Consider the following 14,858-nt stretch of genomic DNA (forward strand, 5'->3'; position numbering starts at 1 on the left):
AAGTGTGCAGATGAAAAGCAGCTGTGATTGGTCCTTGGTATGCCTTTCCGGCGGTCTGTGTGGTTGTCTTTCTCGATTCGGTGCCGGGGCGCGCCATTTTTATAAACCGAGGAGTAATAACAATGGATACCCACGATGAAAGGTTGATGTCAGACATGTTGTTTTGGAAAATAAACACTCCTGCAGGTGCCGCTGAAGAGTTCTCGAATAGACTCCCCCTAGCGCTTTGGTGGGAAACTGCTGTGCGTCCCTAGAAATTCCAGACCGAAGTTGCAGAAGCATACCAGCAAAACTGGTTCGCAACCAGACGCAAGCAACATTTGATGCGTGCGGTTGCAGAAGTATAATCCGCCCTTTAGTTGCTTCAGTGAACGTCAGCATTTATATTTTATTCCGAATGCTAGTCGTCCCTTATCTTGCTTGGCAAACAATTTTTTCTTATTTTTTTTTGCCTGCACGATATCGCATCTCCAGTTACCTGATCTTGTAATGCTTGTGATTGCAAAAAAATATTGAACAAAAACAAAATGTAAAACCAAAAAAAAATTTATTAACTCAACCTGGCCATCATAATGTAATTGAATTCAGGTTTGATTTAAATGTTCACTAAATTCACACATATAAGAAAAAGACAAAAATTTATTCATAATTATGGCAGGGTGGACGACAAGAAGTTTAATTTTCAGTGAGTTAGCAACCCTAGCAGTTATTTGTTATTGGGGTTACAATCTCTCATATTCATTAAGTGAAGCCTGGTGCACGTTGTCTTCAAGTGTTTTAAGTGTTTTTGATTACCTTTCTGTATCATTCATCAAAATAGGTAATCCACCAAGAAATTTGCTTTAGAATAAATATTGTCACTTAAAATTCTCGAATAGGTCACTTTTTTATTCAGCTTTTATGGTCGTTGTAATTATATCCAAACTTTTGTCAGAAATTAACCGACATTTACAGTAACTTCAAACTTTAAGAGCAATGTTCATAATTCACTCAATTCTCAAAAGTAATTGTTGGTGAGAACTTTTCCACTCATGACCAGAATTTGTTCTCTAAGACAATGTAAAATACAGAATCTGCCAAAAGTAAGTAAAGCTTATCTTGGAGCCACACACTGCCCCATCCCTATTCAGGCTCTTTTCTATGTTTTCTAATGTATTTTTCTTACCTTGTACTATGTTATGCATTGGTTATTAAAGGAAAGTTTAGCATAAGATAACGTGTAATTCAGAACACATAATGTTCAGCGTATAAAGATCAGATAATATAGTTATGAATTAATACAGGTCACTATCTTCAGCGCTTTGTTAAATATGCAAAATCTGCCTCTTTTCACACAGATGCCTACAAGGTGCACAGTATTCATTCACAGTAAAGAAAAAAAATATGCTTTGGTGTTTATTTTCAGTAGTCTAATTCTGAAAACAATTGGCATATATACAGCAACTTTTTCTGTGCAACACTCCAGCAAAATCACTCTTAAGGTAAGTTATTGGAAACAAAAAATGTTGAATATTATTCTTTATTGCAGTTACTGCAAAATATGGGAATATGCTTTCAGATATGGCACTAATTCTTTACTGCATTCTCTTCAATGCAAGGAACTACTAAAGGGTTTGAAGATCATCTGACATACATTTACATTTGCAAGAGGCATATTTGTTTTAAGTACTTTAAAATAAGTGCCAATAAGTTTGACGAACATTTGTTTTTTGTCTATTATAAGAAGTGAGTTTAAAACTGTTTCATGCATTTTGTTGAATTTTAATCTTTTTTATTTTTTATTCCCTTGATACAGTTACATCCACTGAGTTATTTTTCTTTTAGGGTTATTATAGTAAACCAGGCCTTTCGAGTCAAATATACAGTGAGGAAAATAAGTATTTGAACGCAATGCTATTTGGCAAGTTCTCCCAATTAGAAATCATGGAGGCGTCTGAAATATTCATCGTAGGTGCATGTCCACTGTGAGAGACATAATCTAAAAAATAAAAATCTAGAAATTACAATGAATTATTTAAAAAAAAATTTTTTTTGTATGATACAGCTGCAAATACATTTTGAACACCTGAGAAAACCAATGGTATTAATATTTGGTACAGCAGCCTTGTCTGAATTTACGTAGGTCAAATGTTTCCTGATGTTTTTCACCAGGTTTACACACTCTGCAAGAGGGATTTTGGCTCACTCCTCCACACAGATCTACTCTAGATCAATCAGGTTTCTGGGCTGTCGCTGAGAAACACGGAGTTTGAGCTGCCTCCAAAGATTCTCTATTGGGTTTAGGTCTGGAGATTGGCTAGGCCTTGCCAGAACCTAGATATGCGTCTTCCAGAGCCACTCTGTGGTTATCCTGGCTGTGTGCTTTGGGTCATTGTCATGTCGACCCATCTTCAATGCTCTAACTGAGGGAAGGAGGTTGTTCCCCAAAATGTCGCAATACATGGCACCGGTCATCCCCTCCTTAATACAGGGCAGTTGCCCTGTCCCATGTGCAGAAAAACACCCCCAAAGCATGATGCTAACACCCCCATGCTTCACAGTAGGAATCGTGTTCTTAGGATGCTACTTATCATACTTCTTTCTCCAAACACAGTTAGTGGAATTATAACAAAAAAGTTTTTTTTTGGTCTCATCTGACCTTGGGATGCAGCTAACGATTATTTTGCAAATCAATTAAACTGTCAATTATTATGTTAATTTTTTTTTTTTTTACAATCTTGGTATAATTACTGCTCTAAGTGGGTTGTTCTGTCAGTTAAAGGCACGTTTTAGTCTATACTCCAGTTAACAATTACTTGATTACTAAGTTAGTTGACAATTATTTCAATAATCAAATAAACATGATTAACCCAAGTAATCGTTTCAGCCCTAATCTGACCACATGACTTTCTCCCATGACTCCTCTGGATCATCCAAATGGTTTAAGATGGGTCTTGACATGTGCTGGTCTAAGCAGGAGAACCTTCCATGCCATGCATGATTTCAAACCATGTTGTCTTAGTGTATTACCAGCAGTAACCTTGTAAATGCTGGTCCCAGCTCTTTTCAGGTCGTCGACCAGCTCTTCTCATGTAGTTCTGGGATGATTTCTCACCTTTCTTAGAACCATTGAGACCCCACAAGGGAAGATGTTGGATGGAGCCCCAGTCCGAGGGAGATTGCCAGTCATGTTTAGCTTCTGATTGATTCTAATAATGATTGCTCTGACAGTGGACCTTTTTTCACCAACCTGTTTGGCAATTTCCCAGTAGCCCTTTCCAGCCTTGACGAGGTGGACAATTTTGTCTCTAGTGTCTTTGTACAGCTCTTTGGTCTTGGCTATGTAAATAGTTGAATTCTTACTGATTGTATGGGGCGCACAGGTGTCTTCATGCAGTTAACAACCTCAAACAGATGCATTTAATTTAGGATAATAAATAATAATAATAAATAACATTTTGAAGGCAGACTAAGGCTGTGTCCGAACGTCCGCCCTAACCCTTAGATCCCTTAATCACTACATAGAGCAGGGACTATATAGTGGACTTTATAGCGAAGTGCCTGCATTGTCTTTGTTTTTGGTCGCTGCTGTCACAGGTGACAGCAAATCCCATAATGCTTTGCGAGGAGAGCTCTCCACTCAACACATTCTGGGTTATATCAGCTCGTTTCATGACAATGGATGATCACTACTTTATAAAAGTGCATTGTGGGAAATTTTTAATCCACTCACTATTTTTTTAATCGACTAGACGTTCAGACACTCATTTAAAATGGTGTAACACCTATATAGTACCATATATAGGGATTAGGGTGAACATTCGGGCACAGCCTGACTGGTCTTTGAGGGTCAGAATTCTAGCTGATATACAAGTGTTCAAAAACTTATTTGCAGCTGTATCACACAAATAAATAGTAAAAAAAATCATATGTCATTTCTCTATTTTTTAGATTATGTCTCTCACAGTGGACCTATGACAGTTGCAGACCCCTCCGCAGTTTCTAAGTGGGAGAACTTGCATAATAGCAGGTTTTTCAAAAACTTATTTTCCTCACTGTAAAAGTTTTCAAGATTCCTGTAGAAAAAATATTGAAATAATTTTTACTTGTTTTATTTAGTAGCATCTTGTATAGATATAAAGGCCAATATGATATTCTGTGTAGAGTGGTTGTTATTTTAAACCAAGTTATATAAAGCCCTTCTATGACTTGCACCCCTTCTTGACTTCTGTGTTTTCAGCTATAGGAACTTCTTGGCTGAACAAGGATGAGGAATCTTAGGTGAAGGAACACAGTTATTATCAAAGGAGACAAGAGATCACCATTTGAACTGGTTCCTCAAAAAAAAAACACACTTGAATAAATTTTTGATGCAGTTGGGTGGAACTCGTCTACCGTTTATCTTTGATCATCAGTTTGTCACCTCAGCTACCCCACTGAGTTTTGAAGTGTAGTGTGGGCAGTGGATGATCAAGAGGGAGTGGCAGCGCCAGAGGTAAACAGTCTGGAGAGATGAACCTTAAGCTGTCTCCAAAGTAAGAACATAGTAGCATTTTCCCACCCTTAGGGTGAAGTCTGCCTTTCACCCCTGAGTGGAGGGATTACTGTAGCCGCTCCCAGCGCTGGAGGTTTGGCATCTGCACCCCCATGTGCCAGTGAGTGGGAAATGTTCCAATTTGGAAAATACAATCTGGACATTATAGAGATGTTAAGTGGGCACCAGGCCCACCAGTTCAAAGGCCTCGGTTTAGATCGACAGCTACAGCATCAGCAGCAAGTGCAACTTCACCAGCATCAACTCCAGCAGCAGCAGCAGCAGGCTGAGACTTCTGGAGCTCTTCTGTCTGGACTTGGCCTGGGCCCCCTGCAGGGGTCAAGAGGTAACGCCTTTTCTGATTCTGCCTCCATTTTTGCCAAGATGAGTGCCCCTCCTCCCCCACCTTTACAACAACAGCCTTCCTCATCTCAGACCTCTCGTTCAAAGTCAAGCAAGATGAGCAGCAGCAGCAGCTCAAGTCATTCTTCAGGCTACCCGCAGTTCCTGCGCTCTTTCCACCCGTCTGAGGCAGCACTAGCACAGGAGCAGTTACACCCAAGTGTAGGCCGCTTTGAGCACTTTACCGGGGGAAGTAGCAATAGCGGGAGTGCTGGGGGATTAGGAGGATTAGTAACATCAGCACCCCCACCCCCTCCTCTTCATCCCGGCCTCTCTGTCCCCCAGGCATCACCTGGCCCCTCTTCTTCCTCTCCCTCTCCATCAACATCTGTTGCCACCTCTAACAACCCTTCTAGCAGCAGTGCAGTCAGCTCTTTGGGACACCAGTTGGTTGGAGCCCAGTCTGATGCACGGAGCCTTCACCAACAATTTAGTTGCATGTTAGCTGCTAATCAATATTTTCTTTCTGGTGTGCCTGCTAATGCTAGTTTAGAACAGTTTTTAGTTCAACAGGGAACTCATAACCACTTAGGGATTGGGTTAACTCAGACCAGTGGGGAGCCTAGCACTAGCCTTGCTCCTCCTCCTGCTTTGCACTCCTCACACTCACATGGCCACTCCACCCCCCAGCCCCAACAGCCTACACAGCAGCCTACCCAGCAGCAGCAGCTTCCACCTCACTCCCTTTCCCATCCCCACACTCATTCTCATCCTCACCACCCTCTTCACCCAGGCTCCCAGGCTTCATCACTGGGTGGCTTTGACTTCCAGGGCATTCCAGTGCTTTCATCTAATCAGATAGCCTCTCTGATGCAGCAGGAAGCAGGTTTGCCCCTTCCCTTACCACTTCACTTATCTTTATCAAAGGAAGACGGTAAAGGGGAAAGCAGTGGAGGCGGAAGTAGTGGTAGTAGTAGCAGTAGAAGGAAAAAAGCCATGGCTGGCTATTTGCCTCAAAGAAAATCTGATAGTGGTAGTAATAACAGTAGCAGCCATGCTCACAGTGTCAATGGCAGTAATCCCAGTACTGCTAGTAATAATGGAGGGCTAAGTCATGGCCAGCCCCCAGCTTTGATTGGCAGTGGGGTTGGTATGACAAATATGAGTGGAGATCCATCATCTCTTCTTGTCTCTTCATCTTCATCCTCATCAGTAGTTTCTTCTTCCTCCTCCTCTGCTCCTTCTTCCACTGCTGCCTCAGTACTGGTTACTAATGATTCTCAGCTTTCTAAATCTGATAACCAGAACTCAATGCAACCCAACACTTCTGAGTCTGATACAGAGCCTATTTATAGCTGCGGAGATTGTGGCAAAAGCTTCCCTCACCTATCAAGCCTTCGCAGGCATATGCGCATGCATGAGCCAACCGCAGCAGGTACTAGCAATACTTCCACTACAGGCCCAAACCCTGTTTACATTAAAACTCAGTCTGACCCAAGCCTTCCCCATTCGACCCAAGAAACTCCCGAACCCTCGTCAAATTCTTGTCCTAGCCCAGACAAAATATTTCACTGCCCTGACTGTGGTAAAGGCTTTAAGAAAAAGGGGCACCTGCTGCAACATGGAGTTATACACTCTTCAGCCCGCCCATATGGCTGCTCCACCTGCTCTCGGGCTTTTAATCGTAGAGAGTCACTGACACGTCATGAGAAGATTCATGAGGAAAAGCCATTCAGATGTCCTGCCTGTGGTCGTGCCTTCCGAGAGAGCACCTCTCTTCTCAACCATGCTGCCTCAGGCACCTGCGGCAAGCCAGGTAGGGGACCCAAACACCGGGGCAGCAAGACAGGAACTGATGGTGAGGACAGAGTTGGGGGAGGGGGTGGAGGAGGTAATGGAGGAGGGGGAACTTATCAAAGCAATAGAGGGGTTATTTATGGGAAAACTGAGGAAGAGGATGGTGTAATCATTGTGAGTGAAGGAGAACCTAAATCAGGTTTAGGATGTGATGGTCTATTTCAGTCTGGAAGGGGAGGGAATTCAAATGACAGGGAGAGAACTGATGGTAAATACCCCACTGACTACTCTCGGAATCGTTACACAGGCTACCATGATGACCACCGTTCTCAAGGTAATCCATCTCCGTGCTACTCTGGTGCCTCCCCCTGTGGAAGTGGGATGGCCGGCCCAGCTCTGAGAAAGGCTCCCTTGGCCCCAACTCTGCATCCACACTCACAGAGCCACAACCAGCACCACCATCCGCAGCAGCAGCCCCACCTGCCTCTTTCTTCTCTACTGGATGACTCAGAGGATGATGTCACTAGCTCTGTCAATAATGCAATCTCTGCAATAACAGCTGCTAGCAACAGTGGAAATAGAGGGGATGATAGGGGAGACATAATAGGAGGTCTGCTTGGTGGTCTTGGATTAGGACCTCTAGGCTCACCTTCCTCTACATCGGGCATAGATAAGAATTTCCGAAGTGGTGGGAGCCAAGAGGCTATGAGCAGCAACCCACAGAATCCTACTGCAAAACCAAAACGTCCTCGCAAACCAAGAGCTAAAAAAGATCCTGCCACTGGTGGACAGCCCCCAAAACGTAGGCAGTACACCCCAAGAATGGGGCAGAGTGGGCTCCCACGCACTCACCTTTGCAGTGTCTGCGGTAAGGGGTTTGCACGTCGTGAGACTCTACGCAGACATGACCGCATCCACACTGGTGAAAAGCCGCATCATTGCACCATATGTGGAAAATATTTCAGAGAGGCGTTTCATCTCAGCAAGCATCAGACAGTCCACTCTGGTGCAAAGAATTACAAATGCACAATCTGTGGGAAAGAATTTGGTTACTCCCAGAGCCTTAGGAGGCACAGCAAACTCCACCAGAAAGGAGAGCTGGAAGAGGTACCCACAACACCAGCTCCAGAGACCCTCAACAGCTTTAACCCAAATACTCAATGTAGCGTGGCACAAGACAGGAGCCAGAACCCAGCACCAACCACTTCTTCCTACTACCCATACTCTCAAGACGTCAAGCCTCAAGACTCCAACCCTCAGCCACAGCCTCCTCCCCCACCTCAATCGCAGCCTCCGCCACAGCCTCGACTTTACACCTGTGCTATATGCTGGAAGTCCTACCGTCATCACTTCCAGCTTACTGCTCATCACCAGATGGTTCATGAAGGCGGGGGGGACAAGTTCTTCTCCTGTGAGGTATGTGGGAAACAGTTTGCCTACTCTAATAGCCTCACTCGACACAGGCAGTCTCAGCATGGGATTACCCGAGCTGAACAGTCTAACCCCCAAGAAGGCAGCAGTGGATCTGGAGAAAACAGAAGTGGGAGTGATGTTAATCAGTCTGCTTCTGAAAGCGAGGCTGCAACCAACGCTCTGCTTCAGATGGCTCCATCCACTGACGGTCATGGAGGGCAGGGTCTTAGCGTTGTCACTCATAGTCACCAGCAACCACCCCCGCAACCACCAGCTGGTTACTCCCCCCTCTTCTATGATGCTGCAGCAGCCCAGTCCTCCAGTGCTCCATCTTACTCTCAGCCCCTCCCCCCCAACTCCACAATCATGCCCCCACATCATCCGCATTCCCCTGCTGGGGTGAAGGGAGAACACATTTATCCGGCTGGGTCCCGTAGCCGCACCCTTCACACTACTGCCCCGTTCCAGCCCCTCACAGAGCTGCCCTCCACCGAACATCACCATCTGCATCACCATCATCACCTCTCCCACCATCATCCCCATCATCAGTTAGAAACCCAGTCCCACCAACACTTTGAGTGCAACATCCCTCTACCCCACGATGAAATGAGACGTCACAAGAAAAAAAAAAAAAAGTCCGACAGCAGAGAATGGAGGGATAATAACTGGGGAGCCCAGGATATAGTGAGACATGATGGAGTCAAACGGAAGAAAAAGATGAGCTGTACAATTAGAGGGCAGCATAATAAGAAACAAGGTTCACTTCGTTTGACGATTAGGCGAGGGGAAGGATCTGGTGGTGGTGGGTATAGGCTAATCAACACTGCAGGAATGAAGGTACAGATCCTGTCATCTCTCCAAGTCCCAGTGAAACGTTTCGGATGCCCCATATGTCCCAATTCCGTGTTTTCCCGCAAAGCGGGGCTGCTGATTCACATGGCAGTTAAACACCCACAAAAGGCCTTGAGCGCCCAGGATCGGCTGAGGTGCAGAGTGTGTGGGAAGCAGTCTCAGAGGCCTTTGACAGCCTTCATCCATCGAGCCTTCCATCGTGCCAGAGGGACCTTCTCCTGCCGTCACTGCTCCGCACGCTTCTGGAACGCTACACTTCTTCACAGGCACAAAGTGTCCTGCCGCCGCAGGGCTAAAAGACTGCAGAAAGGAGATGGGAAGAGTCTGAAGCTTTCGAAGAGACCCGATGAAAGACAGAATCACGACAGTCAACAGGACATGCCATTTTTGCAGGAACCTTACAGATTCTGATCGTGGGGTCTAAAAGAATGGCATATGAGAGGGATTTTTGTTCAGTTATAAAAGAGGAAACAGAGATAAAACAGGGACTGGCAAAGGCATCTACTGCCCTAAGGATAATTTTCCTCTCTTTTTCTGTTGCATCTACTCTCCTATTAGACTGAGTGTGTTAACAACTACTGTAGAAAATTATATTAAATATCACCAGAGATTCTTCCAGATTATATTGGAAGGTATTCAAAGGTGTTTTCAAAGACGTGACTGTTTCCATAGGATCATGAATTAAAACCCCTTAAGTGCATTGACACTATGCTTGGCTGACACTGTGCAGTTATCTAGACAAGTTAGGTAAAATGACCTGCTAATGTATTTCCCCTTACACAACTTAAGTTCCCTGCTACAACTCTTGCTGTATGATAACGTCTCTGCTGTGTATTTTGTCTTGTTGTTGTTCACTTAGAGGCTCCGAGGAGTTTTTTTTAATGTAAAGTGCATTTATTAGGAGTAGGGAAATGGGGACAAATATCTTTTTTGTTAATAGTATGTCAGTGCATGTTTGTTCTCTGGTCAAGTTTTTTGCTGAGGTTGTGAAATCACTCCTGCAGTATGTGATGGTTTATTCAGTATATCTCCAAAACTTTGTAGTGTAAACTTGATTTGAGAGTTGCCCCTATATTCCTTAGTAACCTAATCACACATAAGTGAAATGTAAGTTCCTGGTAATTAGCAGTACAGTGATCCCACTCCTGCCAAAATGAAGAAGCCTTGCTTACAGTGTTTACTTTACTTTGAGGATATCCCTAGCTTTTATACTGCAGGATTAAAACAGGTTAAAATAAACATGTTATACTCATGTTATTTCTACGCTATTTTTTAGCACTGATTATTTCTACAATACTTCTTCAAAAGACAAGGACCTATCATGATAAACAAATGTAATATTCCATGTATTTGTGTGTAACCCAATGAGTCTTCATGCCAGTACTCTACTTACCCACTTCAAGGTTTGGGTTTTTACTGATTTGCAATCATGTTATTAATGTCAAGCCTTGTTTTTTCTTTCTTCAACTGAGTCTGATGAAATAAGTTTTTAAGTACATCGTGTCACTTTATTCACACATGAAATGTTCATACCCCTGTCAAGTTTTTTGTTTTCTTCCAAAGGAAAAAAAAAAATCTAGTTTTAGTATATTTCTATCACATTATTTACTGAGAAGTCAGTAGTTGATTATATTTCAGCAATGAATAAACCTTAAGTGTAATAATTTGTTTTCTTTCTTTTCTCATCATCAGAAACCTGCAAGCAATATCTAGAGCATAGTACAAGATAAAGGGTTTAACTTAACAAAAGTTGCATTTTTATTTAGATATATGTAAAATGTTTATTTTTTAAGCCTTGGATTGATTTAGTAAACGTCAGGATGTAGTTTCTATAACAATAAATTTCATTAAAGTGTTTATTGTTTGAGGATAATTAATGATTTTCAGTACTCAAATTAAACAATAGTATTATCTCCATGTAGTCATGCATTTTGTGTATCAGCTTAATCATTGCAGGGGCTCTGTTGGCTTTCAGCAGGCAACATTTGGAGTACATCCTAGCCAGGTCACCATTCCTTAACACCTCAATGCAGGTTTCACTACGTAAAACATTTATATAGATTTATTAAAGTGACATATTTCAAGTGTGTTTTCACTTTTTCAAATTCAGCTTTACAGCTAATGAAAAACCACTAGATGTTTTTCTTTAAATTTTAATATTACACGATTCAACAACTAAGTACTTTTAATGCTCAAATATCTGATTGAAGAGAATCTTCATGTTTTTAAGTTGTCGCTGTGTAGCAATGCAAGAAGGTGAAGAAATGATCAGGCTGTGATGAGATGTTAAGGAAACCCAGGATTTAATGGGGGACTTTAGCTTGTCTACATTGCCAGCTTGGAATTCCGATCTTGACCACACTCACTGGGGGAAGTTCAGACCATACTGTAAAAATTGGATTATAAAAAATTCAGAGTCAACTTGTTTTATGCTTAATAGAAAAAATACCGCTATACTGAGTATATATCTGCTCAAGTGTTTCAGTTAATAGTGAAAAAGTGACAGCCATGCAGTGTAACTTTTACTCTGTATGGTGTCGATTACCCACCAGTCTCTGAGAGATCTGGATTTTGACACTAAAATGATTAAAATTTACACTGGCTAGTAGGTTTTACATTCATTTGGAAGGGGACCAGATGAGTGTATAACATTTAGATTCGGCTATGCAGGTGCTTAAAGTACCACTTGTTTTTTTAGTGTGCCACATTTTTTTCTTCCACTTATCTTTCCATTATAACGCTTGGCTAACTCCCTCCGTGAAGAGCCAGCTTCTTTAGCAATAACATGTTTCTTTTACTTGTGAAATATTTCATTGATTTTATTTTAGTTCAATATCAAGTTGGCCCCTGCCAGGATTGTGTAAGGTTATAGCAAAACATAATTAGTTTGAAATAAAACGTTAATATTATTTTTGAGATGCAGCTTTCTCTCTATTCAAAGAATAATTGGATCTCACTTGTGGCACCACAAGATGGCAGTAAGCTTCTCATAGTGATCCTTGCCTGGTAGGGATGAGTGGGGCAGTCACATGGATGCAACTGTGATAGGAAAAGGACTTGTAAGGCTGGGCGTTCTATCATGTATGCAAATAATGTGGCGGTTTTCGTTTACTGGAAGATTAATACCGCCAAGTAAACTAATCTAGGAGCCACGTCAAAGTTATAAGAAATTAAGGGGGGGTGTAGGTCTTCTGGTGTATGCATTTAAATATTTAAATAATCAAATTGATGTATGAAGAAATAAAGTTGGGTTTTAGATCTCTGATTAAAATATTTTAAAGCTTATCCTGGCTGTAATCCTTAAAATATACAGGGAAATAATTACTGAAGTTTTAGGTATTTATTAAGTGACCGTATATAAGTCATGAAATGTTGATTTTGTTTACTAGTCTCTTATCTACGTGGACCTCTGTATGAGTCAGGGGAGGACAGGTGAATTCCTGTGGCGCGCTTTGTTTTCGCTTGCGCTTTTACTGTGTACAGTAGACAAGACAAACCCTCGCGCCTTCTTCCCTCCTCCTTGCTGGTCTCACGCGGCAGTGGCATGCACGCGGTGGGGAATCCAAGCAGGCGGGTTGGTTTGACCTATTTCTGGCCAATGGCTCAGTCTCTGAGGGCGGGGCAACCGCTCGATTTGGCCAATCAAAACCGGGAACGCGAACGGACAAGGCTCACTTTCCGCGTGTCTCACCCACGTGAGCTGGGACAGCTATTGTACGCCGACAGGCAACGTGCGGAAGCGCTCCCCTCTCCTGAAAAAAACAGCACACTCACGTTTTCAGTGGATTACAAGGGAAACTGGAAAACTCGTGCAGCTGTGACCGGCCATTACTAAGAAGGAAAACATAGACTAGACTATCAAAGGTTAAAATTGGAAGGCTTTGCAATAGAAAAAATATAGTTCCCTCTTAGACACAACACACAAAAAAATAAATAAATGAAAAATAATAATTCCACATAAAACTGATTGCAAATCAGGCACTTTGGTAATGAGAATAAAAAAACATAAATAAGTCACACTGTACCTGTCAGAAAAACAAAGTATGGCAAGCCCATTTATCATATGATAAATAAATCAACAAGCTGTCTGAAGCTGCTCAACCTAGAACATTTGGATGTTTATTGTAGTTTTAGTTTGCCCTATAAACATAAAATATTTTTTAATTTAATCCTTTTTAATAATTTTCTATTTTATTTTAGTTAGTTCACTTTGTAGTGTGGAAATTAGATTGTATATATATTCATTAAGTTAAATTCAGTCTACAAGCCTCAGGTCCCTCAGCATTTCTATCAGATAACTAGTTACAATCTCCCATATTTAACTCTTGTCCCTGCTCACATTCAACACGAATGAAGGTATTTAGTGATGGAATATGATAACATGGCAAGTTTTATTCTGCACTTGACTAGATTAGCATTGGTTAATGAAAAGAGTGCAGTGATCTGCTAAGCCTGACAAATATCTGTCATAATTCTAAACCAAAGGGGGACATTTGATCCTTTTGGTTTTTAAATGTGTGTATCTCTCACCATTAAACGCTGTTTTTTCTGCTTCTCTCATTTAACAACGTTTCCTAAAATGGATCCTTACTGTTATTTATTTATTTTCTTAATTTTGGCATATAATTAAAAAAAATGTTATAACAAATATACTGTATCACTGACACTGTTGCAGTAAGATGAGTAGAAATGATCCCCTTTGGCGTTTTAAGGGGTATGTATTGTTTTCTATATTAGGTAAACCTATAATAATTTATTCCAGTCTTGCTTAATTCAGATATATATAAATATACTTTTTTTTTTTTAGATTGACTGACCATACAAATCAGTTCCTTTATTAAAAGGTAGTAGAATGATTCAGTTTAGAAAACCAATAGAGATGGTTTTATGTGTCATATGTCATAAAATACCAAATAATAGTATGAATGTATGAATGCAGCACAAAGAGAAAGACAGCAGAGAAAGAAGAACTACCAGAATGAGGAGACAGAGATGGAACAAGAAGCAGGTAAGAAATGGTAAAGACAGGAACTCCTGTCTGTGACTTGTTTTTAGCAGCTTGACTAAAAGTACTGTTTGGTTGCTCTCAATATCCAGTAAACATGAAAGTGACTTAAGCTTAAATAACTGCATTTTGATCAGTAAATGTGAATCAATTAGGTGCAATTGTCTCAAAGGGTGATGGACCGGTAACCTGTCAGTTTATACCTGGCTTTGCCTGATAAATGCTGGGATATGCTAAAGCCCTCCCACTAACTGATAAAAGGACTAGGGGTTCAGAAAATGAATGAATAAATGCCTCAAATATCAGTTGATACACATGTTTCACTGGTGAGTAGTAGTGTGTGCACAAATATCTGAGTATTTATTTGTTGTTTGCAATTTGAAGCAGCAGCTTTGGTTCTCCGGTAAGCACCGACGTCGGATTAGTTAGTGCTTTGGGGTTATCAATCTGTGGGACGGGATAATAACAGAACACACCATACTTTGTGACGCAGTGGGTAGCACTACTGCCTTGCAGCAAGAAGATTCCGGGTTTGATTCCCGGTGTGGGGTCTTGTTTGCATGTTCTCCCTCTGCATGCGTGGGTTGTCTCTGGGTACTCCGGCTTCCTCCCACAGCCAAAAACATGACTATTAGGTTAATTGGGTTCTCTAAATTGTCCTTAGGTGTGAGTGTGTGTGTGAATGGTTGTTTGTCTTGTCTCTGTGTTACCCTGTGACAGACTGGAGATCTGGCCAGGTGTACCTGCCACACGTCCTTTGACAGCTGGTGATAGGCACCAGCAAACCCTTGCAACCCCATTTGGGATAACTCGGACGGAAAATGGATGGACGGACCATACTTTGTGTTCTTTCAGAAGGTGGACTTATTTTATTTTAGGTATATTAACGTGAATTCATACTAAAAATGCTACACTATTAGTAATGGCGAGTTTAGT

General features: G+C 41.7%; 1 protein-coding gene across 8 annotated transcripts in view; it reads left to right on the plus strand.

Annotated features, from left to right (window-relative positions):
- The window catches only part of LOC107088804 (zinc finger protein 865-like), a 13,035-nt gene extending 2,203 nt beyond the window's left edge, over positions 1 to 10,832 (plus strand). For 6 of the 8 annotated variants that reach the window (XM_015381197.1, XM_015381196.1, XM_015381201.1 and 3 more), the window contains exons 3-4: positions 4,220 to 4,859; positions 6,960 to 10,815. In XM_015381197.1, the coding sequence (XP_015236683.1) occupies positions 4,646 to 4,859; positions 6,960 to 9,328 (2,583 nt within the window). In that variant the 5' untranslated portion in view covers positions 4,220 to 4,645 and the 3' untranslated portion in view covers positions 9,329 to 10,815. The other 2 variants (XM_015381202.1, XM_015381195.1) reach the window with 2 other exon arrangements.
- Positions 10,833 to 14,858: the final 4,026 nt, after the last annotated feature.

Source organism: Cyprinodon variegatus, unplaced genomic scaffold (assembly GCF_000732505.1).
Source record: "Cyprinodon variegatus isolate N-32 unplaced genomic scaffold, C_variegatus-1.0 Scaffold229, whole genome shotgun sequence".
Classification (NCBI taxonomy): Eukaryota; Metazoa; Chordata; class Actinopteri; order Cyprinodontiformes; family Cyprinodontidae; genus Cyprinodon; species Cyprinodon variegatus.